Source organism: Aspergillus novofumigatus (assembly GCF_002847465.1).
Source record: "Aspergillus novofumigatus IBT 16806 chromosome Unknown P174scaffold_1, whole genome shotgun sequence".
Lineage (NCBI taxonomy): Eukaryota > Fungi > Ascomycota > Eurotiomycetes > Eurotiales > Aspergillaceae > Aspergillus > Aspergillus novofumigatus.
In genome coordinates, this window is record NW_020194274.1 from 795,408 (window position 1) to 820,345 (window position 24,938).

General features: G+C 50.2%; 9 protein-coding genes across 9 annotated transcripts; 5 read left to right on the forward strand and 4 right to left on the reverse strand.

Moving 5' to 3' along the window:
• Positions 1–48: 48 nt before the first annotated feature.
• P174DRAFT_361488 (DUF4149 domain-containing protein) lies at positions 49–737 on the forward strand (the record flags this gene model as incomplete). Its single annotated transcript, XM_024821788.1, has 4 exons — positions 49–80; positions 134–167; positions 227–515; positions 571–737. The coding sequence occupies 4 exons, from the start codon at positions 49–51 to the stop codon at positions 735–737; spliced, it is 522 nt and encodes a 173-aa protein (XP_024686776.1).
• A 631-nt stretch (positions 738–1,368) lies between these two features.
• P174DRAFT_381488 (uncharacterized protein) lies at positions 1,369–2,706 on the forward strand (the record flags this gene model as incomplete). Its single annotated transcript, XM_024823080.1, has 1 exon — positions 1,369–2,706. One exon carries the CDS (start codon positions 1,369–1,371, stop codon positions 2,704–2,706), a length of 1,338 nt encoding a protein of 445 aa, XP_024686777.1.
• A 4,471-nt stretch (positions 2,707–7,177) lies between these two features.
• Positions 7,178–9,683, reverse strand: P174DRAFT_398796 (DNA topoisomerase 3). The gene is made up of 7 exons (XM_024823850.1): positions 9,503–9,683; positions 9,240–9,440; positions 8,974–9,152; positions 8,747–8,916; positions 8,357–8,679; positions 8,164–8,300; positions 7,178–8,106 (listed from the first exon to the last, which is right to left on the reverse strand). The coding sequence occupies exons 1-7, from the start codon at positions 9,509–9,511 to the stop codon at positions 7,317–7,319; spliced, it is 1,809 nt and encodes a 602-aa protein (XP_024686778.1). The 5' UTR covers positions 9,512–9,683; the 3' UTR covers positions 7,178–7,316.
• Positions 9,684–9,955: 272 nt separating this feature from the next.
• Positions 9,956–11,501, forward strand: P174DRAFT_446843 (DUF1295 domain protein). Its single transcript, XM_024828626.1, has 2 exons — positions 9,956–10,366; positions 10,423–11,501. Exons 1-2 carry the CDS (start codon positions 9,995–9,997, stop codon positions 11,170–11,172), a joined length of 1,122 nt encoding a protein of 373 aa, XP_024686779.1. The 5' UTR covers positions 9,956–9,994; the 3' UTR covers positions 11,173–11,501.
• Positions 11,395–14,578, reverse strand: P174DRAFT_436573 (putative mitochondrial inner membrane AAA protease Yta12). The gene is made up of 2 exons (XM_024826082.1): positions 12,550–14,578; positions 11,395–12,494 (listed from the first exon to the last, which is right to left on the reverse strand). Exons 1-2 carry the CDS (start codon positions 14,426–14,428, stop codon positions 11,716–11,718), a joined length of 2,658 nt encoding a protein of 885 aa, XP_024686780.1. The 5' UTR covers positions 14,429–14,578; the 3' UTR covers positions 11,395–11,715.
• Positions 14,579–15,149: 571 nt separating this feature from the next.
• On the reverse strand, positions 15,150–17,910 carry atrR (transcription factor atrR; the record flags this gene model as incomplete). The annotated part of the gene is made up of 6 exons (XM_024829377.1): positions 15,150–15,888; positions 15,943–16,506; positions 16,559–16,734; positions 16,793–17,289; positions 17,350–17,732; positions 17,792–17,910. The coding sequence occupies 6 exons, from the start codon at positions 17,908–17,910 to the stop codon at positions 15,150–15,152; spliced, it is 2,478 nt and encodes an 825-aa protein (XP_024686781.1).
• A 1,940-nt stretch (positions 17,911–19,850) lies between these two features.
• pam18 (putative mitochondrial DnaJ chaperone (Tim14)) lies at positions 19,851–20,354 on the reverse strand (the record flags this gene model as incomplete). Its single annotated transcript, XM_024829378.1, has 4 exons — positions 19,851–19,989; positions 20,043–20,096; positions 20,161–20,234; positions 20,304–20,354. 4 exons carry the CDS (start codon positions 20,352–20,354, stop codon positions 19,851–19,853), a joined length of 318 nt encoding a protein of 105 aa, XP_024686782.1.
• Positions 20,355–20,397: 43 nt separating this feature from the next.
• Positions 20,398–21,298, forward strand: P174DRAFT_508503 (ribosomal eL24 family protein; the record flags this gene model as incomplete). The annotated part of the gene is made up of 4 exons (XM_024831464.1): positions 20,398–20,654; positions 20,707–20,768; positions 20,827–20,939; positions 20,966–21,298. Exons 1-4 carry the CDS (start codon positions 20,623–20,625, stop codon positions 21,296–21,298), a joined length of 540 nt encoding a protein of 179 aa, XP_024686783.1. The 5' UTR covers positions 20,398–20,622.
• Positions 21,299–21,936: 638 nt separating this feature from the next.
• On the forward strand, positions 21,937–23,753 carry P174DRAFT_415948 (uncharacterized protein; the record flags this gene model as incomplete). Its single annotated transcript, XM_024824454.1, has 3 exons — positions 21,937–23,251; positions 23,323–23,668; positions 23,723–23,753. The coding sequence occupies 3 exons, from the start codon at positions 21,937–21,939 to the stop codon at positions 23,751–23,753; spliced, it is 1,692 nt and encodes a 563-aa protein (XP_024686784.1).
• Positions 23,754–24,938: the final 1,185 nt, after the last annotated feature.

The window sequence follows — 24,938 nt, forward strand, 5'->3', positions numbered from 1 at the left end:
CGGATTATAAAGTGTATCATTAGTTGCATTAATTGTTGGACAGGCAATATGACTGATCCTCGTCCCTACCATCTGCTCAGGTACATATCCCTGGTTATCAGGATGTAAACATTTCGCTGACTTCTGTCGCAAGCTACGGTACCCTATTGGGCGTGCAAGTGTTCCAGGTGAACCTCATTCTGCCAGCTAGATATCCACTACCGCTGTTAACACAAAGGCGCAACAGACATTTATTGGGGGCGTTATTGCTTTCCGAGTGCTTCCTCGCCCTCAGTTCTCAACGTTGCAGACTTCGATATTCCCCGTGTACTTCACGCTTCAGTCCGCACTCCCCGTAGTTATCGCCTTGACTTCCAGCAAAGGTGGCCAGCTCAATGGCATTTCCGGACTTCTCGCTCCTGAGAATCGATTCGGAACACTCCTGCCTCTCGCAACTGTTGCAGTGTCTGGGCTGATCAATCAGGTCATCCTGCGCCCACTCACTGTCCGGACGATGAACGAGCGGAAGCATCAGGGTATGGCTTGCGCCCTGTTATCTCATCTCGCTTACTGGCTGCTAACTTTCTGTAGAAACTCGTGACGGCAAGAAGAGCTACGACCCTGCACCCCACTCAAAGGAGATGATGGCTTTGAACAAGAAATTCGGCAGACTTCATGGTCTGTCGAGTCTGATCAACATGGTCAGCCTTGCTGCTACGATCTATTATGGTGCAGTGCTTAGCAAGCGCTTGGCTTGAAGAGCCCTCTGATTGGAACGTTTCAATTGATTGCTAACCCCAGGGCTGCTTGCTGGTTTACCACTCTTCCTTTATGTCCTTAACACTCTCTGTATATCGTTCCAACCATATGACCATATATCAACCCGCCTGCAAATATAAAGAAATCTTGTTAGATACATTGTTTCTGTTGAAGTGGATTGCACATTTACCTCCATTCTGCTTTGAGATCTCTCGTGGCGTTGAGACATATTATCCACCAGCGTTTGGCTCATAAGGTCTCTGGCTCCTGGCATAAATCTTGTGTCACTAACCTGAAACCAAGCAGCAGATTCAGAATCAATGAATTTCTGTGTTCTATTTTTGTATCCCTCTCAAGCACATCTGCGTACCATGCTTTGAGTCAACTGAGACATGTACGCGGAATGACTGCTTCAAATCGAATGCCATTCAACTCTTTGTCGCAGAAGCGACCATATCCCATTGATAATCGTTGGGCATCTGGATATTTATCTCCCCCTCCCTCACTCCGTCTTGACAGGGCCAGAAACAGGAAGACCTGTTCTCCCCTTGCCGATATTTATCCATGCGCAACTTTTTTCTCTCCTTAACCTCGTTCTCAGATTGACTGTCATCAACCAGCCTTTGCAAAATGTCTATTCTGTCCGTTGCAATTGTCGTGGTCACCGTCATCAGCCATATCTTCATATCAGCGGTCCGATTGATCTCAGAACACCTGGCTTGCGCCAAAATCTATATTTCGAGAGCTTTCGGGAAAATGTTTGCTTTCAACGTTGACGGTATTGTGAAAAAGCTTGATCAGCATCAGTGGCGGACACTACACACATCATACATAAAGCCATATTCCGCTTCCACGCCAGTCCCTGAGTCCGATATCGCGTGTCTAGGGACCGATAATCTCCACCGCAAGAACCACTCATTGTTTGACCCAGGCTTGAGTGAGCTGGGCTCACTGTGGCATGGTCAAACCAGTCAGGATGCTGTCTCCACGTCAGGCCATCTTGCCAACGGGCCGGCTTTCGGGAGACTTTATCGTGAAGCTCTACTCATCAACCGGCAAGTTTTGCTTTTCGTTATGGTGGTTCTGTTGATGATACCAGCAGTAACATCCATGTTCACTTGGTATTCTCGCAGGCACTGTCTCCAGGTAGCGAACATTGAGATTCTAGGTTTCATCAACAGTCCGTCAGTCCGTGCCCGGAAGGTGTTTCTGTTGAAAAGAATGAGCTCCGCTGTTTCAATCCTGAATGGCCAAATCGACAGCGTCATGAAGCAGATAGCGGTGGAGCATGAGCGGGTTTCCGCTGAACTACCCACCTTCCTTGATGCTGAAGTCAAAGAACTGCGAGATGCTCTCGAGACACAATTCCAGAACGAATTTGATCACCATGTCCTGGAAGTAAAGAATTTTGCGGACAACTTGGAACGCGCACGGAGTTTTCCAGATCCCGAAGCCATTGAAGCGGAGTGCAAGGATTTCCAGTCTGAGCTTCAACGCTGGAGACAGCAAATGGGCAATTTTCTCGCTCATGCCAGTATCAAGGCTGAAAAGAATGGTAATATACAGATCCCTGTCAAGCACATCATGGCGACCCCAGAGGAAGTACCGACCGCTCAGGTTACTGAGACTGAAGATGAGGCCATCGAAGACAAAGTGGACAGAAACGACTCTGCAAGCCTAACTGTGAGCGAGAGTCCTCGAGCACAAGATGAGAAGCCAATCTCGAGAATGGCGCTATGGACAACGGCGTCTGGATACCCTGCACCCACACCTGCGGAAATCGAAGAAGGTCGAAGGATTCGGCGTGAGAGAGTCGCAAAACGTATGACAGAGAACAATGGTCAGCGATCTGTGAGAAGCGAGTCTGGGCCCAGAAAGCGCAGATGCGCGTTCCGATACAGGCGCCACGGCGTGCACAAGCAAGACCACGATGCGGCTCGCCAGTCCAACAACCCCTCCTTGCACTAGATTATCTTTTTGGGAAGGAGGCCGAAATGCATGGAGCAAGAAATTCTGTGTCTGCATTGATTATGGTTCGTTATGGGAGTACCTCAATCAGTAAAGATAGGTGGCATTGTCAATTGGACGCACCTAGCTAGATCTCCTTCAAAGGTTGAGTGCCACAGGTAAACTTCTAAAGCAATAGATGAATGTATCCGTAATGAGAATGTCAAAGACATGATCTAATTTTTCTCTAGCACGGGAAGTGTAGGTATTCCTTTGGCTTGGATCCGAATGTATTGGCGGTTGTGGTTGCTCAGAGCACCCCAGGACAAAGAAAGTGTCCATCAAGGGCAAGCCTTTGCGATCTCAAAGACAACAAACCATTTCTTTCTTTCCCTTCTATCATCTGTACTATTTTAGACTCAACCACAAATTGCTTTATCCCCCTGCCCTTGTTCGAACTGTTTTACCTCTTCGACAGCACTCCGTCTTTCCAGGTTTCATCTTCTTTCGTGACTGGACACAGTCGAAGCACGACTTGCTAGACTCTGTTCATTCTCGAAGCCCTCATTTCTTTGACTCAACCCCTTTGCGAACATGGCATCGTCCCGGAGCCTCATCTGTCAAAGAACGTTCGTTTGCTGCCATGGTATATTCTCATCCACAAGGAAGACCCATCCGAGGTTATATATCCTATGTAATGCCTAAGGACTATGCCATCTTGAACCGGTTTCCCTTTTTGATTTTCCTCGCTCCTATCTCTTCTTAACATTGCAAGTATTGCCTCGGACTCGAAAGAATACTCGAATTTCATATTGCCTCCTCAAATCAGACTCCTTCCTCCTGGCTGAGGATGGAGGCCACGATATTCGTGCTCAGTTCTCTAGCCACCAATCTCGCTGGAATCTACTGGCATGTCCCCTTCACCGTCGTTGATCCTCATCACACGTTCCTTGAGCGACTTGTTGGCTCCGTTCAGGTGTCCAGCACCATCTACACTCTCAGGTATTGGCATCCTCTCGTGTTCCCCGAGTTCCCCGAAGCTGCAAAATGTGAAAGCACATGCGAAAACCCATGTGGGAGCCCAGCACAGAATACTTCAATTGAGCTTGGTGACATGCTGAAGAATGTTATGGATCAGCATGTTCAGAAACTAAACTTGACGACCCCTTGTCCCATAAATATTGGCAATACTTGCAGTGATCAACCGCCTCCACTTACCACGATACATCACACGCTCTTCGGAAGAGCTTTTGACATCCCTCTCGATCAGAATTCTGCCGATCTGTACTGGACTGTCTTCTTCACGGCTCTTGTACTGATTGGTATCATTCTCGTACCCTGGAAGGGATCCACCCAAGGCAGCCGCAAACATGATACGGATGCTACCTCGGGTCGGATATCCGACAAGTCGACACACCTTCCAAGCGAGAAGGAGGCCCTGAATTGGATTCGTATCTCTTGCTTTGCTGTCGGTCTGGGAATCAAAGACGATATTTCGCATGACAGCGTCAAGATCAGAGCAAAGATTACGGAGATTCCAGAGAACTTGCGTCAATTCCAAAAAATTCTCCAGTCCGATTCCATGGGCGCTGAATGCAAGGAAGGAGGAGATGTGGAATCCAACAAAATGACACTCGCCCAAGTCTTTGATGGTCACCTTCGGTTTTGCAGCGAAGCAGTGAAAAGTGCCATGGAGGTGCTGAACCAACTCAGCAGACGCGTGGACCACAGAATCAACCTACACAAACAACCGCTAGATGGCTACAGCCATGGCCAAGGATATCAGAAGCTTGAAGATTTAACTGAGAAGTTTAGTCTGTATCAGCAAGAGTTTTCCACCAAGGACACCCTGGAGGCAACGACATCGGCCATGGAAAAGCGCATTGTCGGAACAGTGGATGATCATATTTCAGCCCTTGACGAAGAAGCCAAGAAGCGGATCGGTGACGTTGAGTCTGCACTTGCAAATATCTCAGCCCTTCACGAAGAAACGAAGAGGCAGATTGATAATATCGAGTCTGCACTTGCAACGGTTCAACAATCCCTTTCCGTTGGTGTCGTCGATCAGGAACTGCTGAAGGAGACTATCGGCGGTCTCAAAGCAGACATGGAGAATCTCCGAACTTCATTGCAATCACTTTCTTGCGAGGGCAATGACTCGCAAGTTGGTGTCGATACCGTCGTTCACGAGCAACTGCAGAGCCTAGAGAAGCGCGTGCGATCCCTCGAGCGTGCGGCTTCAGTGACTCCCCTCGACAAGAAGCAGATTGAACAGGAACTTGACGAACTCGACCAAGCCGTAATCAGTCTGAAGAATTCGCATGCGGAAATCCAGTCAAAGCTCGACTCAACCGTCACCGAAACACAAGTGAAAGAAGCTTTGAGACAAATAGCCGCGCACCTCGAGCAACAAACTGAAGGAATGAAAAACCAACTCCACGGGCTCATGGAAGCTTTGGATGAAGTCAAGAACGCTGTGTTCAAGTCGAAGAACAAAGACCCTGAACTTGCCAAACAATTGGAAGATATCGAAAGGGCAATCGATGATTCAGCAAAGGAGGTACAAAGCTTCAGAAAGGATCTTGACACACACGCTCTTGAACACAAAAGTCTGCGCGAAGCCGTCAACCGTTCCTTAGAGTGGAATAAGGAGCTTGAAGACGGAATTAAGCAGAAGATCAGCAGAGTAACCAGGAGTATCTTGGAAACGAATGCCCGGATGCACATATCAACCGAAACCAAGGATAAGCTCGAAGAATACAAGTGGCATCAAAGGAACATGAACATGAGTATTTGGGGACACCTAGAAAAATGCATGGCCGCTCTTGGCATCAAATTTGACTTGAGCGCCGCTGATCTAGTGACTGTGCGCGATAGGAACCAGGATCCAGTCGAAAAGTCCGAGTCGAAGGATGAAGATCTTGCTGCAGAGCATGGCGCACATAGAGCCGGGACCGACGTTGTCGGTGAATGGCCCTCACAGAAGGAAGGACAAGGCGCAGGATTCGAGGCCCAATCGCCAAAGGAGAAAGCCCAACCTACAAAGGATGAAGCAGGAACCCCAAAGGGCGAAGCTCAAATAAACAAACCAGTACAGACATCCGACGATCAACGCCGCGCGAGTGCCGAGTCTGAGCTGATCAGTCCGAGGAGTTCAAAACAAGCTCCCAAAGCACTTAGTGGTCCAAAGCAATCGCCCGTAGCAGGTCGGGGTGATGAAGCTGCAAAGCACGACAAAGCAGAAACAGCACAAGCGCGAGCAGAACATAATCAAGAGGGTGAGAAGGGCCACGAATCTGCTGCACTGGGAACCCACAAAGAGATTATAGCGCAACCGAAGGCATCAGTAGGAACCCAGTCTCCTCAGACTCCGGGGTCTGCGAAGGGCAAATCATCTGGGAAGCACGCCCCAGAACCCCTCCGTCTGAAGACCGAGACATCTACCTCCGCAAGGCTCGAGAAGGGCCACGCTTCGACTCAGTCGCCTTCAAAGCCCAACACTGAGCCTACCTCTGCTGAACTGAGCAAGAGTAGGTGGGCTCCCTCAACTCCGACCCTGGCTCAGTCCAAAACCCCTACTCATGGAGAGACTGAAGGGGGCCAGTTGGTTGCGCCAATTCTAACCCAGCCGCCTTCGAAGCCAAACACTCAGTCTGCCTCCGCCGGAATGAGCAAGAGTATGTGGACTCCCGCAACTGCGACTCAAGCGCAACCGAAGACATCAGAAGAAACCGAGTCGTCTCAGACACTGGGGTCTGCGAAGGGCAAATCATCTAAGAAGCACACCCCAAGAACACCCGGTTTGAACCCGGAGGCATCTACCTTCTCCGCAAAGCGCGAGAAGGGCAAAGGAGCTGGCACGGCTTCAGCTCAATCGCCTTCAAAGTCAAGCACTGAGTCTGCCTCTGCCGAAATGAGCAAGAGCAGGTGGGCCACAACTCCGACGCAGGCTCAGTCCAGAACGCCTGCTCATGGAGGGACTGAAGGGGATCAGTCAGCTAGCCCAGCTTCAACTCAAGGTCCTCCAAAGCTGGCAGCATCCCCTTCTGCTGAAATGAGCAAAAGCAGGTGGACTGACTCTAGCCAGAAGGCTAGTCCAGCTACAGTCCAAGCTTCTCCAAAGCTGGATGCACCCACTTCTGCTGGACTGAGCAAAAGCAGGTGGGCTGATGATGAGTCTCCAACCGCACAGAGATCAAAGAGTGTTTCCTTGCCCTCCGAAAAGAACCCGAAAGGAGACCTTGGTGAAACCTTTTGAACGCAAGTGCATAGTTCAGGATTAATGATTTTTCAGTAGACTTCTTTGATTTAGCTCTATGTTTTGTTTTTGTGATTGTTTGTTGCTCTTTGTGCCACCAGAATTTACTTGTCGTTTGTCTGATTCAGTTTGGAGAATCCTGAATTGGTGTTCTATGTAGGTTGCTTTGTTGTTTTCTGCTGTCTGAGACCGAATTTTGGTAGCTTGGAACAAGTCATATTTGTTCACGTGGTTGCAAATGTAATATTTCTCATGTTGATTCAGTCTGGTGAAAGGAAAGCCTAGTCAATCAAGGGTATCAGATATCGTAAAGTCAATAGGCCACAGCAAGCCTCAACGCCAAATCAACGATGCAGAAATCCTCAACAAAATATCAAACGGTGGCCTGCTCAATCAGGTATTTTCGACAGGCTGCCTTCAGCATATCGATACGTCTCTGAGTATGAATGAAGACCTCGCGGTACATGTCCAGACTCTCCTGAACAACCTCCTGGCGCGATTTGGAGCCTGCACAGATCTCACGCATACGGAGCTCCATTTCCTTACGCAGGAATGGCTTGCTGAGTGACGGTTTATCCGGTAGATTGGCGACCACGTTGTCATAGCCTTCCACCAAGGCAATACCTAGGCGAGTTGGGATGAATTCCTTCACAGCGTTCCGACCACTTCCTCGCGAATGAACGGCGACGTACTCGCGCTCCTTGATTTTGGCAATGTGTTCGGCCATGGTGGCATCCGTCCCTATTCCGTTCGCGTCCATGAGCCCGATGAGCTCTGGTTCGGTCAAGTAGTTGGGGGCCGTTGTCTTGCCCTCGAACATGTTGGCTTCAGTCGGCACGAAAACTTCACCAACTCGGAAGTTGGGCAGTTGTTGGCTGCTCTCCCACTTGTCGTAGACGTAAACTTCAAGGTAGTTCTTTTCCAGAACGATCAGTCCGTTGGCGTGAAACATCTCGTCGCCATATTGGATCTCAATCTCGGTGCTTTGACCTTTTGCGTCATCGGAGCAGCAAGCGAGAAATCGCCTGACTACAAACTCGTAGACTTTCTTCTCGTCGGCGTTCAGTGCACTTGGTGAGACCCAGCACACTGGGTGGATAGGTGGATGCGCGCGGTCATTGTGGCGTCCCGAACGAGGAGTTTTGAACGCGCCATTGATGAGACTTCGTAGTTGGGAGAGTCAGTTATGTTGGAGAATGTCCGCTTTAGAGAAGTCTTACCCTCGGGCATATTCACCCCAGTTGTTATCAGGGTATTGCTTCTCAATTAACTTCTTCAAATCAATCCCTTTGTCAAATTGATCGGTCTCCGTACGAGGATAACTGATGTAGCCTTTGGTATAGAGAGATTCTGCAGCCTAAATCTTGATGAGCCTCACGGCGAGAGCTTAAAAATAGTGTACAGACTGCATACCTTCATGACCGCTGAACTGTCCATGCGAAGGTACCTGCTGCCCATCATCTGCAAGTCCACCGTTGTCAACGGCAGAGGTCTCCATTTGCTGGTAGGTTTTTGGTTGACTTTCGTGACTTTAGCGGTCTTTGCTAGCAGACATCTTTCCAGCATGACGATCACGGCCGCCCTGCCGAAAAGATGGACTCTCCTCCACAAGAAGTTGACTTTTTTTCTTTCTTGGACGTGAACCACCTTAATTCCCCAGAAAGTCTCCGGCTTGAAATTCTTCACTCGTAGATATCGATCAACAACAAAGCCCAGTGTGGGAAATTGACATGATCCTGTTGATTGAGTTAGCCAGGATGGATACTGAAATCAGGCAAGCTCAAAGGTAGGCCAACTACGTACCGTAACTGATGAGTTTATTTGCCAGATCAGCACACATACGCTGTAGTTGAAGACTCTGCAATCGGGTGAATGCAGCACCAATTCGCAGGTCGAGTTCGATTCTGGCAGCAACTGCATTTGCTTGGTTCTCATCCACATCTATGAGGGCCCGAGCAGCGCGTAGAACATGCCTGTGATCAGGTGAGCATTACTGATGAAAGAGTTATATATCATCCTTATACACTTACGCCCTCTCTGTGTTGCTGAATCGAGCTCTTTTGACCATGATACGCTGGTTTCCCTCTTTGGCTTTTTTGCGGACTTCGGTACCGATGTGCTCTCCCTCTCGATCACAGTCGGTCCAGATAAATAGAGCCTTCGACATCCTGGCCTGCTCCTTGATGTTTTCTGCGATTGGCTTCTTGTCCTGTACACAGAGTTAGCCTAGCTGCGTGGTCCAAGAGCTACCCGTGACCAGGTCCTTGATGACCGAAAAGAAGTTGGTATTGCGTACTTCTTCCACAAATTCGCGCACAGGAGCTTCAAAGAGTGCGCCCGGTGGGCATGAGAGCCAGCTTTTGTACTGGCTCTCGAAGTCGAGGGCCATCAAATGTCCCAGCACGCTGGTCATTGTGACTGAGCAGGTGCCCCAGGGGTCACCGAAATTGAACTCAAATAAATAGTTCTTCACATATTTATTACCGTGTATAGATATCTATGTCTATCTCAGTATATGTGACTTCAATAACCCGTGCCGTCTTGCCAACGGTCACTCACAGTTTGCATGGAACCCCGGAAAGATGCTGAGCCACAGCTTTAGCGATGGCAGGTTTCTCTGCCACGCAGAGAATCCTTGGGACAGGCATAGCAAATGGCCCGTTAATTTAAAAAGTCTCGGTTATGCCATGCTCGATCTACCCTTGTTGACACTCAGGTCATGAACCCGACATTATTTCTTCCTCGAGTAGAGGAACAATCGAGACGCGCAAAGACGCGATCAAGTTCCAGAAACGGAGATAGTAGATTTCTGCCTGTATGCCTTAGAGCCTTAACGCCTGAGGCAGCCATATCAGTGGACCCCAATCTTCGTCGCCCAAAGCGGTAAGCGTGCTGGCCAATGAGAACGCTCGTCCGCGTTGTCATGATGGCATCCATCTCTTTGTTTTGCCTCGATGTTTTGATCTCCGCGATCGACAAGACAACATCTCAGAATTACCGTCAGGTGTGCAATAGTTTCAAACTGCGACACCTGTTCTGAAGCCCTTCGAGATGGCGATCCCACTTCCTCAGGTTCACTCTGTTGTGGACTGTGCCTCTTTCAACCGCACCGTGCTGCCCTTCCTGTCGCAGTTGACAACGCTTCCTGCGCAGCTGCAAGTGGCCGCCGCAACGAAAGATGTGGACGCTCTGAAGGATATATATCTGTCGACAAACCCATTCATCTCCGCGCTGGTGTTCACTTTGGTTTTGTGGGTGCTCTTCATCGTGGCTGCGGAATTCAACCGCAACTACTCGCAAGTTGATCGGTTTTGGAGTATCCTGCCGTCTGTGTATAATGTGCACTTTGTCGCTTGGGCGCGCATGTGGGGCATTAAGAATCAGAGCCTGGATACGATCGCACTCATCACATTGCTCTGGAGTGTAAGTTATATTAACGGGACGACTCTGTATCTGCCACCGACTCTAATTCCGCTTAGATCCGCTTGACCTTCAACTACTGGCGCAAGGGAGGTTATCAGATTGGTTCTGAGGACTACCGCTGGGATATTGTCAAGTCCCAGATCAACAACCGGTTCCTGCTCTTCCTGCTCAACGTCACCTTCGTCAGCTTCATTCAGCCAATGCTCCTTCTCCTTGTGACGGCGCCTACCTACAACTTCATTCTCCTCTCGCGCCTCCCTGGAGTTGAACCGTTCGGCCTCCCCGACCTTATTTTCTCCCGCCTTGCATTCTTCTTCCTCATCATCGAATACTTCGCCGACCAGCAGCAATGGAACTTCCAAAACGCAAAGAAGGAGTACCAGAAGACAGCTCGCATCCCCGACCAGTACAAAGGCCAATTCACTCCCGAGGACCTGGAGCGCGGCTTCGTCGTTAGCGGTCTCTGGTCACTGTCCCGTCACCCGAATTTTGTCGCCGAGCAAGCAATCTGGCTCACTCTGTACCTCTGGAACTGCTACCGCACCGACAGCTACATTCAGTGGACTGGACTGGGTGTTTTGGGCTACATGCTCATTTTCCAGTCAAGCACCCGGCTCACCGAGTCGATCAGTGCAGGCAAGTACCCTGAATACAGCGAGTACCAGGCGCGTGTGGGACGCTTCATTCCTCGCTTTTCTGTCAAGCCCAAGTACAATGGCAGCAAGAAGAAGAAAGCCCCTCGGTCCGAGACTGAGTCGGCAGGCGCTGGTGGTCAGTCTACGCAGGACGGCAAGAAAAGTCAGTGATGGGAGAGGGTTGGGGTTCCGATGCAGGATTTCTGTCGATTTATTTTCTTCACTTTTAATTTCTGGGACACTGGGGAACTGGAATTTCTTGATATATATATTGTCATGTTTGAGTGAAATTTCAGGTCGGAGTATTCGATCCGCTATATCAAGGTTTGATTAGTTACGCTACCAGGCAAACACAAGGCTGCTACTCTCAGAGTTCAAAGGAATATGAGAAATCCGAGTCACATAGCGTCCTAATTGTGTCAAATTGATACTCCACCACCCAGGCCTAGATGGTTACATATTATACAGGAGTACACTAGATAAGTCTAAAATCAGAGTTGAAACGCGAACGAGATGAGTGAAGAGGAAGGGAAATGCAGAGACATCACAAAAATCCTAATATTTATGATACAAGTGAAACCCAACGGGGAGGATAAGATGTGAAGACAGCGGAGAGGCTTCAATCGTTCAATAAATACAAAACCTGGCATAAAGAAACATGTAGCACCCTCCTCGCCTGAGCATGGATATTCCGTTGTTTCTATAGTTCGTTGCCTACGAGGGCGGTTTAGCACCACCCTCGGAACCTCCTTCAACTGGCGGCGTAGGCTCGGGAGGAGCAATGGTCTGTCCTTGGGCGGCACCAAAGTACTTGGCGAACTCGCCAGAGTCGGGATAGGGTCTGGGACCGAGGAGTCTAATCATGTCATCACGGCTGAGGACTTCCTTGGCCAGGAGCTCTTCGGCGACAATGCCAACTTCCTTCTTTTTCTCAGTGAGTAGAGCGCGGCATTGGTTGTATGCCTCATTGACGATGCGGCGGACTTCGCTGTCGATCTCCCGAGCGGTGTCCTCGGAGAAGGGCTTGTGAAGCTGCTGTTGAGGGTCCTCCTCGTAGTAGATGTATCTGAGCTTGGGCGACATGCCGAACTTGGTTACCATGGCAGTTGCCATGCGGGTAACTTTGTTGAAATCATCGCTGGCGCCGCTGGTAACAGTGTCGAAGTGCAGCTCTTCGCTGACACGGCCTCCCAGAGTCATAGCCATGCGATCCATCAGCTGGTTTACGTTCATCAGGTAAGTGTCACCACCCGCTGGCAGATACTGTGCGTAACCCAAAGCTCCTTGACCCCGAGGAATAATCGAGACTTTGAGCAGAGGATCGGCCCAGCGGAAGTACCAGCCACAGATAGCGTGTCCAGCCTCGTGGTAAGCGACCGTCCGCTTCTCTTCGGGAGAGAGCACAAGTGATTTCTTTTCCAAACCTCCGACGACACGCTCGATAGCCTGTTCAAAGTGCCTCATGGTGATGGACTCGGCGTTCTCACGAGCCGCTAATGAGAAAATTAGCATTGCTGGACACCCACAAACCAAAATTTTGAAACTTACCAACTAAAGCTGCCTCATTGACACAGTTAGCAATGTCAGCACCAGCGAAGCCAGGTGTCAAAGCAGCGAGTCTTCCTTCAAGATAATCCATATCCTCCTTGGTCACGACCTTCTTCAGATGGACGCGGAAGATCTGTTTCCGGCCTTCCATCGTTGGTCTGTCGATACCAATGTGCCGATCAAATCGTCCAGGCCGCATCAAAGCCTTGTCGAGAACATCGGGTCTGTTGGTACCAGCGAGAACGACAACTTGTTCCGTAGTGTTGAAACCATCCATCTCCGTCAGGATCTGGTTCAGGGTGCTCTCCCGCTCATCATTACCTCCACCGAAGCTCTGTTTGGCCCTAGATTTACCGATGGCATCGATTTCGTCGATGAAGATGATGCAAGGGGCATTCTTCCGGGCGTTGGCGAAAAGATCACGAACACGGGAAGGACCGACACCAACGAACATTTCGACGAACTCGGAACCGCTGACGCTGAAGAAGGGTACGCCAGATTCACCAGCAGTGGCCTTTGCGAGCAACGTCTTACCCGTACCGGGAGGACCTGAGAGGATGGCACCGCGAGGGATCTTGGCACCGAGTTTCTGGAACTTTTCGGGGGTCTTGAGGAAGCTGACGAATTCCATGATTTCGACCTTTGCTTCGTCCATACCCGCGACGTCGGAAAACTTGATCTTGATATCGGTTTCGTGATTGAAGCGCTTGGCCCGGCTCCTTCCCATACCGAAGATTCCGCTCTGACCACCCGCACCGCCGGCAGCACGTCTCGACAGCCAGAAGAAAGAACCTATCAGGAAAAGTGTAGGAGCGACGGACAGAAATGTGGTAAGCCATGGTACCTCGTCAACGAAGGCGACGGGAATCCGCTCGGAGCTTGGAATCCCAAGCTCATGCTGAGCTTCATCCAGCCTGCGCTCAAAGCTATCCACGGAACCAATACCAAAGTAATAGTGGAAATTCGGCTGTAACGCCGGCGAGTCAGGGTATACCCGAGCCAACGCGTCGCGGTGCAAGTCCACCTTGACTACGGCATGATTGATAACCGTCAGCTTTTCGACAAGGCCCTTGTCGAAGAAGTTCGCTCTAAACTCTTGCCATGTTATCTCCTTGCTGCTTTCCCCAGGAAAGAAGCTGCGGTATACATAGTAGGTGATGAGCGAGGTGATCAAAAACGAGGCGGGGTCGAACTTGAACTCGAAGGTCCGGAAATTCGGAGGTATTTGCTTGTTCGCCTGATCTCGATCCTTCTTTTGCTCTCGCTGCTGCTCCTGCTGCTGTTGTTGCTTTTGCTGCTCGCCCTGTGCAACGCCCTCTGACTTGGCTTTCTCCTTATTCCGGTCCTCCTCGATCTGGTTCAGTTTGTAGGCGTAGTCGGTCATGTGCTGCGACATGTATCGTGTTAACTTGACATAATCCATCAGAGACGCCGGCCTTCCGGACTGAACGTGCTTCTTGATGAACTGCTGAATCTCCGCCGGTAATCCCTCCCTTAGCAACAGTGTCCGTATATCATCCAGCATCTGATGTTGCGATGGCGGCACCTTGTTCTTCAGGTGGTCGACGAATAGATTAACTTGTTCCTGCTCCTCCTTGCTAAGAGGAGACTCGGGTTCTTTCGGCGTCTTCCCATCAGCAGGTTTCCCGCCGTCATTCTCCGGTCCCGTCGCTGCTTTGTTCTGGCCGCCTTTGTCGTTCGGGGGCTTCGGACCCCCGGGGGTTCCAGTAGCATAGGTCCTAACACGGTGGGCCGTGATCAACGATGATAATCTCGACTGCGGAACATGCGCAGACAGCGGACGTGTGCGATTGATGCATTCTGCGGCTCTCCTCGAATACCGAGCAAGATTGCCTGGCCGTCTGAGTAAGGTGGCCATGGTCGAGGTAGATGAGCCCGAAGGCGGGGTTAAAGGATTAAATTAGGCTCACTTCAGTTAGAAAGAGAGTCCGCGGAAGCCATAGAGGCTCTAGATGAGACAAAAAGGAGGATAGGAAATGCGTGTTCGGGCCTAAGAGGAGCTCTTGCGGAAGCAGTTCGCCGCCATCCATTGACACCTTCCGTCGGCCTGGGATTTTTCGCAGTTCCGCTGGTTTGCTGACTCATCCATCGCAACCAGAAAGGCCGCATCGGAATCTCAACGGACATGATGACCGACGACTTTAAAGTATGATTTAGGTATGATTGTTCGAAATAAATCCATTACGCATTATCTATGGCCTTTCGGGTCGTTTCAAATCAGACGCATGCATCTGATCAAGGCATATTGTTACACGTCGGTTATATGAGTATGTGTTTCATATTGAAGTTAACCCTTCCTTTCCGCCTTGACCAGAGGCATTCTACTATTTTGTACAAATCGTGATAAACATTATCCAATGGATAAGATGAGCAAGTGGAGTGTTGTCGAGATTCTTCACAAGCCATAAACGCCTTTTATGCCTGAGAATGTGAAAGAAAAGAAAATAAATGCACAGCAGCAAGCGAGTAGAGAAAGCCCGGCTTGACTCCGTTAAACTCCGATGCTCTACTGAGCCCATATTAGCCTCCCACGCTGGTGTCCGATTCGTTATTCGGTTTTAATCATTATTAGGCTGTCATCACAATCCACCGTGGGGTGGACCGTTGGTGTCAAAGACCGGGAAATTTGTTGACATGTCTGCCCAGTCCCATTCGATGGTCATCGGCATCTGCCACAAATCTTGAGGGACGAAGGGCTGCTGAAAGGATGACAAAGGGGTATTTGCGGTCGCCGAAAATGGTGGCTGCTCGGCAAAACTGACACCTTCCAGCGGATCGGGACTCAGCATGTCCTGGTAATCCTGTCCAACACCGGGCATAGCCTGTATGTTGGGAGGGATATTGGTCGAGATACCAGTCGCCCCGGGGATTTCACGATTGGGGGCAAAACCTCCTGCATCGTCAGCCATAGTATTACAGCCGGGATCAGCTGGATTTTCAGCGAACAATGGCGACGACATTTGGGCATTTCTTGACGGCCCCTGAGTGGGCTGCGTTGTCGAGGGTGAGGGTGCGGGATGCTCTTCGGGGGTACTTTGCTGTAGGTTGACCGGTTCCTCGGGTGATTTGCGCTTCTTCTTCGAATATGACTCCTTCTCAGCTTTATCAAGGACCACCTTCGCAATCCTCTCGAATTCTCCGCATAGACCAAGCATTCGCTTGATGCTGCCGTTCGATTCATCCGAGACCAAGGTCGACAGGAAATTGACGACTACATTCATCAACTTGACATCTGACCGAGCGCGAGCATCACTGGGATTCTGGAGAATATTGGCAAAGAGTGTGACAAGAGCTGACACGGGATAGTATAGTATCAACCTGAGTTTTGTTAGCTTAGAAGCAATATCTCTTTCCAGAGAACAATGCACTCACCAGACACAAGCGAAATCTCCCTGCGGAATGTATTTAATTAGGTTAATAGACGCCCTGGCAGCAGTCACACAGAGTACCGCCGATAAGAAGACCCTAGGATTCAAGGGCCTGGCATTCAGACCCTGGATGGCGTAATTGGAGAGACGACTTGTCCAATAACCGTGATGCACAGACATACGGTGAATGGTCGTTAAACAGTTATAGTAGGCGAAATGTAGGACAACCACATGGAGAATGAGAGGTGTGTGCGAAGCCTTGATTTCATGTTCTGGACGAAAATCCAGTGGGATACTGTCCTTCCAATCTTCAAGTTCCTTGTCGAGTTCTCCGATAGTATTCAGAAGCTCGCCATCGGACTGTTTGGACGCCTTGGCGGAGTATAGCCGTTTGTACACCTTGCTTTCAATAGTAGCGAAGCGACACATGGATCGGAACAAGTTAAACTTGCTTCTACCGTCAGATAATGGGACATTGCCGATGTTGTCGGGTGGATCGTCGCTTGGTAATTCCACATTCATGTCGTCGTCGTCTTGTACCGGCGGACGCCCGGAGCGGAGACAGATGCTATGTGGCAGATTAGCACAAGTGCAAGATACTTGTGTTTAGTTCTACCTACTCTTTGTCAAGAAGATAGGCGATCCAGAAAACTCTCTTTCGTTGTTCAACTTCCACTGGGTTCAGACCGAAGCCAGAACCTCTCTTATGGAGGCCGATGCTGTGAGAAAGTCTGATTGCCGCCGCAACCAAGAAGAAGGACGGCTGGGGGTTTGGAGTTCCCTGTAAGAAAAGAGACTAATTTGCTGTCAGCACACCTAACGGTAATGCGTTCTTGACATTGACTAAAACTTACCATTCCAAGCAGTGCTTGAACACTGAGAAGATCCGTATTCCGCATGGTCAGTTCCGTCAGCACTCCCATGGCATTTTTCAAATATAGCCAGGCTTTCCTGTCCTCTTCTTGCGGGACCAGATTGCTCATAACTCGTAATCTGTGAGCAATGGCTAGCACAACGTTGATGCTGGCCCACCAGCCGGAACCTTCGTAAGGATCTCGGGAATATTGTCGTTCGACCAGGTGCATGAAAGTCGGCTCGTGGTAGAGCGGAAACATGCAGTTGAAGTTGTCGAAGAAGTCTTTGAAAAGCGACATGGCTTCATCCTTCGGTGGCAACGGCTTGAACACGCGGCGAGCAAATATATCGCTAAAGATTTCAGGCTTCCAGTACATCCATTTGTTGTCATCTACATAGGCTGATGAGATCATTTCTTGAAATGAGGTATCGCCCGTTTTCTCATTGACCCATTGGATGCCTTTGGGAGAGAAGATCGAAAAACCTGATGACGAACCTGAGATCAGGACGGTCAGTAATTTATCCTTATCACCATGTAAGTTATTGGGAGGTTTACCGATGTATCGCGTCTCCCCACAATTATTTGTCACCAGGGAACACATCATGTCTGACAGGCCTTCAACCTCCGTCTCTGATTCCTTTTGCGATTCCGGGGACGTAGCAGCTGTCCGTGGGCTTGATTGAGACTCTAAGCGAGGAGTAGAATAGTGCGATGAGCTATTTTGCTGTGACATAGCGGTCTGACTCTGGCTGGGGATATTGATCTTCTGCGGATTATGCGGAGTATTCGAACCGCTTGTGTGATACCGGTCAGCAAGACGCTTCTCCAGCGTTCCAAGATCTGTTTTTCCCCCATCGTCTTCTGACAAGAGACCAGAAAGGCGCAGTAAAGACTCCATCCTCCCTAATCGGTTTTCGAGGCCCTCGATATATTTGGCACTAATCGCGACGGAAAGTCAGCATAGGCATTCGGACCAGAAGCAGAGAAGTAAGCATACCCTTTAGGAGGATTCCGCTTTTTCTCAACCTGGGTAAACACACAATCCGTCTTGTAGTTGGTACAATGCGAGCATTTGGGCATCTTCCCATCACATTTGATCTTCTTCTTCCGACACATGTCGCAGGCCTACCTCAAAGACAGTAAGTCAACGGGTGAGCTAGACTTCAGAGCATGAGATGCGTCCCCACTCACCCTCGCGATCCTTCTGCGTTTCGCATCACTGGTATCATCCGCCGCCCCGATTGAAGGTTCATCTTGAAAGGTGGGATTGGAGAAAACCGGAGTGACGGGAGAGCCATCATGTCCGTATGACCCGAACAAATGAGGTTGCTGATTCATTAGCATGGGCATACCGAAGCCCATGCTCTCTGTTCCGTCCCCTATACCGTCCATCGCAGCTGCATGTATGGCCGATGATGCCTGTTGTCGCAAGTAGCTCTCCAATGGTAGAGTAGAGTTAAACAGGCGTTTGACTCGAGTGATCTGATCAATGTGGGGTTTTGGTATCTAGATCCGGTGGCCGATGTAGAGGATAAGCAGGTTGGTATTCGCTCCAATCCGACCAAACGCAACATGAGTGACTAGGGATGGTCGATGACGATCGCCATCCAGCGCGAAATCGCTGGTAGAGGCAGCAAAGGCTGTCGAGAAAAAATAAAAGGATATCAAAGACGGTCAACTGGCTTACTCGATCTTTGCCCCGAGGCAAGCACGTGGCGAGCCCAAATACTACACCTTCAAAGGTGGGGAAATGAGAAAATCCTTCTCTCTCGTCAGCTGCAGATTAGAACTGCTGCAGATTAAGTACCATGTAGTCAAGAAGGACGATCATCAAGGAGAAGAAGATAAAATTCGTTGAAGGAAGAGAGAAGGAATCATAGTTCGGTTTGCAGATTGCAGTTACGTATCAAACGGTGCTGCCTTTGGTTGACCAAGTCCGCTTAGTTGAGAGACTAAAGTGCAGCTAAATTCTTACAGGCCAGAAGACTTGGGCTGAAGCTTCCTGACCACACAGATTGAGCGCTGTTCCTTTTGTTTCTGCCATCAACCGATTAATAATTTCCAGAGTTCTAACTCTATCTATGGAGTAGTCTGAGACGCAGAACAGATAGTCCGTCTCCCGTGGATCAGAGTTTCAACTAGAAATTACTCTCACTCTTCCTTCCGCGACTAACTACAATCGACTAAGCGGGATCATCGCAACGGAAGCCGTTAACCCCGAAATCCGAGCGAAACCACAGCAAGGGATTTAGGGATTTCGAGGTTCCGCCTTTCATCGCTTTGGAACCCGGTGGTTTATCCAGAGTGGCGGTGTCATGTGCTTTCCCCTTCCGAGTTTCTGATGGCCTCATGAGCCATGAATCATCCAGGATCCAGGATCTACGATCCATCGAGTATCACAAACGGATCCCGTGGTCGACGCACTCCGCGCAGGACTTGGTTGTTGTGTCTGGAAGAGTCTACAACGAAAGTCATCACTAGGAACTATCTACTAGAGTACGGAGTCCCCAGTCCACTGCCCAATTTCTTCTTTTGTTCAGTTATTATCATCCGCTCCTCGGTAATAACCGTATTCGTATTTCGTATGGCCGTATTCGTTATCCATCAATCTCCTTGGCAGTGTGTGTGTCGATGAGGCAGTACACAGCCATCCCTCGTCAATGATCGACATCGACAGGGTTCAAAACTCATCAGTATCGCTTTTCACATTGTTATCAAGCGTCCAGTGACTGCATAGGGCGGATAAGATTCAAATGCAGTGTGATTCGAATATGCATAGTCAAGTACAATTATGGAGCACGGAACTAAAGAATCAGGAGCGGCGATCTCGTCAGGACAAATGCGGTGAAAATATACATCTCCGAAAAGGAGCCCGGGGGTTTATAAGCCATGATTATATCCCATCCTCAAATTCCAACCAAACGCCACGCTATGCACCCACAAAAAGTCATCTTTTGTACAATGGACGAACGGATACTCGAAACGAGACAAGAATCCTAGCACACCGACATTGGTCCTGGATTTGTCGAGAGCGATTTATCGATATAGAGGAATCATTATGTGTGCTTGTCCAAAAACTCCTTGGCTTCGTTGATCTTGGTTGCGAGATAAGGGCTTCCACCACGATCAGGATGGTTCAGCAGCATGAGTTGGCGGTGCTTCTTGCGGACCTTGTCCTTGTTCAGAGACCGCTCGCTGACTCTGTTAGTCAAAGCGAACAGTGGAAAGGGACGGATTAGTAGACGTACGGAAGTTCCAGGATCAGGGCTGCTTCACGACGGGTCATGCGTGGCTCAAATCCTCTTAAGCATCTGTCAGCCAACCCCGGCTCGTACTAACTATATGATCAGGACGGATGGTACCTACCCCTTGTAAAATGCCTTTCCCATAGCGTTCATACCTCCCTGGTAGCGACGAAGAGCGACGTAACCAGCGCGACCCTGCAGAACAGAAAGAAAACAGTCAGCCGACTAAGTATCGCAAAGTAGCATCCAGAACTCCTTCCTTACCAGAAAGGCCGCTGTAGCGACACCAAGGCCGACAGCGAAAGTTGAAGCCATGCTCAAGTGGGCTGTAGACGTAGCAGATCAGGGAACAGCTCAAGCAATATATTGATGCGTTATGGATTCGAGATGGCAATCGAAGTTCTGACGTTGGAGAAAATCGGAGCGCTGTCGAGATAAAAATCGGAACGCCGCCGCGATGCCTATTTAGGTTTAGCGCCGTCTCCTCCACGCTTCGAAGCTTTGTAAAAGTTTCTACGGATTTTCGAGCCGCCTTTTTCACGATAACAACTTTTTGCAATAAACCAGTCCCTTTAATATCACGATGAGGGTAGAAACTTGTCATTTTTGCTCCAGGTAATATCTACCTGATTACAGAATTAGGACCCGACACTGACTCCTCAAATAGGCCCGTGTACCCGAGCAAGGGTATCACCTTCGTCCGCAACGATGCGAAATCTTTCCGATTCTGTCAGTACCCCATTCTACGTCCACTCCACGCACGACAAGAGATCTAACTCGGTTCCAGGTCGGAGCAAGTGTCATGCAAACTTCAAGATGAAGCGTCAACCGCGAAAGCTGAAGTGGACCAAGACTCACCGTGCAGCCCGCGGAAAGGAAATGATTGTCGACTCGTCCCTGGTGCTGTCTCAGTTCGCCAAGAAGAGGAACACCCCGTCAAGTACGACAGAAACCTGGTTGCTGCTACCATCAAGGCCATGGAGAGAGTGGAGGAAATCAGAGCCCGCAGAGAGCGTGCGTTCACGAAACGCAGGCTGGGCGGCAAGGTGGCCCGCGAGCGCAAGCGCGAGGAAGACCGCAGGGTCGTTGCGCAGGGCGAGCACCTCATCCGCAAGGAACTTCGGGAAAGAGAAGAGGGCCAGCCATTGGATGTCAGCAAGATCTCAAGCAGAGTGGTCGGCGAGGAGAAGCTCAGACAGAAGAAGAAGACAAGACTGTTGGTGGATGGAGGTGTCGAGGAGGAAATGGACCTCGACTAGAGGGTTTCTCTTTGCTGAATTCTTTCTTGCTTTCCTTTTCATCAGATATGATATCTTGGGTTTACATGGTGGAGTTAGGTTTCTTTCTGTGTCTCAACCGTTTGCTATCACAAAAGCATATCCTGAGGACCTTATGACGAGCATTTGTCCTATATGTGACCTTTCCAGCCCTTCTGGTGTTCATATATGGTTCATTTCCATTCAAATACAAGGCTTGACACTAATTTCTTGCTTGTGTTTCTCTGTCCCTCGTATGTGGGGTGTTTCTCTCACTTGCACCAGCTCACCTGCCAGCCCCCTGACGGCGTTCACTGTCGAGATTCACCTTCGACAGTGAATGAGAGTTGCCCTCGACGCACAGTAAGTGTTGCTCCCAGGCATCTCTCCTCCCCCTCTTCTCTTCTTCTTCTCTCTCTTCTCTCTCTTCTCTCCTCATCATCACCAAGCTTATTAGATCAACACTGATCGTTAACCACTGAAACAACTCTCACTAGCAAATCAGACTGCTTTTCTGCGTCGTTTCAAAACGACTTAAAACTAAGAAAAAGTATTGAGCAGATTTGCTGTTCCCTCCTTTCTTGTTCTCCATTTGAAGCTCACTGGCGTGTTGGTGGCTAACGTACGGTTGAGAACAGAAAATGCTTTTACCTTTTGTCGGAGGATTTCTCTTCCTCACTCTCTGGGGATCATTCTTCCAAGTGCTAGGAAACAATGATCCCCACGGGAGGTTCGTGAGGACCATATCCGACGCCGTGGGTGCAACGGCTTTGGCCAAGGGGATCTACGACCTGGCGGAGGCCATAACCTCCACGTACACGGCTCCTGGGCACAAGGAGTTCCTGTACGTCCGCTCGACTGGTTTCCCAAGTCCTGCGGCCCATGTAGGTTTCCCGAACGCCACCGGCACGCGCAAGTCGACAATCAGCGTGGCTATCCCGCTGTGGGAGGAGGCCGATGTATTGCAGATCTGCGTGGATTCCGGTCCCGTGGACTGCGACACGGCGGCATCAACCTCGCCCGCGTCGTCTTCTCGTGTCGGTCTGGTCGTTGCATGGGGCTTATCGGCTTTCATTGCGCTCCTTTGGAAGGGACTTGTCTCTTTTGGTGTTTCCGCACTGGGAGATAAACTCGGTTGGCTCGGCCAATCTCTCGAGGGTACACCCAAGGTAGCCCACTACCTTGCGGCCGACAGTGCTCCATCTCTGTACGAAGAGGTGGACGCTCTGGTCGAAGGCAGAATGCCCTCGGAGGTTGCCGTGCCCAGCTCCGATGTTGACGCTCTCACCAGATCCGCCATTGCGGCCCCGTTGGATGAGCAACAGACGTGGAGCTTCGTAAGTATCCACTCTGAGGTGGAGAGAGCGATCTCTCGTTTGGAGCGCCAGCGGATCGTCACAGTGTCCCCGGAACTAGATTCCTGCACCGTCAAAGGGCCGAAGGTCAATCCCAACGGCGTCGTCGATGGACTCACGGACACCGTCCAAGGCGCGTCCGATGTAGGCGGTTCGTCTGCCCTCCACCCGTCCCGGAAGTGGGCCCTCGTGCTCCGCCGTCCGGAGAACCTGTCACCAATTTTGGTGCTCCAAGTCGTGTGTGCTTTGCGCGCCGGTTGGGAGAGCCATACCGCTTCGGCGGTCCCTGACTCTCCATGTTCACAGGTGGCCGAAGAGCCAGAGGCCGACGCAGAAGGCGCGCCTACCTCTGGCAGTCGGAGACGCAAGCGACCCAGCCAGGCCAAGAGGAAGCGCTACGCAAGGAGACTCAGGGAACGGGAAGAAGGTCTGAACGGGGCGGCGCATGAAGCGCCCTGCCCGTCAGCTCGTCTAACCGCCTGTGACCCTCCAGCGTCGACTCAAAGCCAGGCGCCTCTTATTGTAGGCAACAGGGTCCCGTCGCAAGACGCGAGTCACGGGCAATTTGGCGGTCCTCGCCCGGCTCTCACACATGTTATGGGTGTGTATCCGTCGCCGTATGGCTGGCAGCAACCCATGTACAGCCAACCTCCTTACTACTATTACGGCCAGTACTAGCTCGTCTAGTACTGCGTCGGTCTGACTTCGCAGTTGTCGACTGGGACCAAGATGTGAGCCTCCGTATCCCCTCCTTTCTTCTTGGGCCAGTCATTCTTCAGGAGCCGGAGAAGGCAAGGTCGGTTGATTGGGCCAGTCCTCGGACTGGACCTCCTGGTCCTGTTCCTTCACTCTCGCAGCCTGCTTGCTTCCTGGGAATGCTCGCCCGGCCGCTCGTGGGTCGCCACGACTTCTTGCGAGTTGGGATAGTTTTAAGGAGAGACATGGTGTCAGGTTCGTGCGTCTGGCGGTGGAGTTCGGGAGCGAGTGACGGTATGGCACGTAAAGACGTGGTTGTGAAGTGAGTTTCCCAGATCTTGCCTTTTGCGATTCATTTTTCTGACGCGGGTGGTAGGACTGTTCGCCCTCCGGGGCTGAGTTCTTAGTCGTTCTTGTCTCTTTGACAAACGGTTGCTCGTCTTGTTGAAGGTCCGAGACTGAGCCTGACATATACCACGTTTATATCTTGACCGCCGACGACACCACGTTTTACACTTTGACAAAACCCTTCGCTACAAACAGTACATGCAAGCGCTCAGGCAGATACATATCGTTTTCACTGTTGTCTCGTAGTGTCTCTTCTCTCCGCATGAGTGCTCCTGCTCAATCCTTTTTCTGCCACATCATCCACTCATGACACATAAAGCGACTTTGCAACCTGGAGCCGGCGGTCAGTATAACAACGCTTCGACCTGACTGCTTCGAGTGGCAGTCTCAAGGGCTACTTCGGTCTAGACTTCGGAATATGGGAGTTGCGTCGTTCTCCTTGCCTCCGTCCAACTTCTATTCAGCTCTGCTGAACTGCTTCTTTGGTGCAGATCAAGGGTAATCCCCTAGGAGGATTGGATTATCCTGCCGGCACTGCTCCTAATGAATAAATGCCGATATCATCATGTCAGAACCAAGCACAGGAACACAACAGGTGAGTAAGGGAGCTTCAGCACATCTTTCAGCTCTAACCTAGTGCAGCCACAGGAAGCGACACACCAGTCGTCATACCGGCTCTACTCTCCGCAGAAACAGACGCAATCAATCTCTTTGCGCAGAATATCAGACCTTCAGACCTTCAGAGTCAAGCAACAGGCAATATTGATTCAAAGTGCAAGATTGACAACTGTAACCCACCCTCCAACAGGGTTGTCTAGGAGGAAGAGTTGACTGAGCCTATCTTCGAAACAAAGGTCGATGACTTATGATAGTATGACCATGATATTATGACCCGGGATGGATGATGCATTGCGTGGATACTGGCCCTGTTTTATTGTTTTTGTACTTGCATGGTTGAGGTTGGTGTTATCCGATTTCAGGACTCGTGTGGAGTTCGATCTCTGTGGACACATGGATTCATTCTCATTCGCGGATGTGCTGGCACGACTTCTCCATAACACATCAATGCTACTCCACTACAACCCCATCTAATCACTTCTACAGTTGTTACATGAATGCTTGATAAGGGATCATATTGTCGTATTGACAACTCACTCAATCGGGGATTGTATACATAGAACAAGGGAAAGCGGACAGTCGTAGACATCGGCAAATGAGGTATGTCCTGTTGTATATGGAAAAGG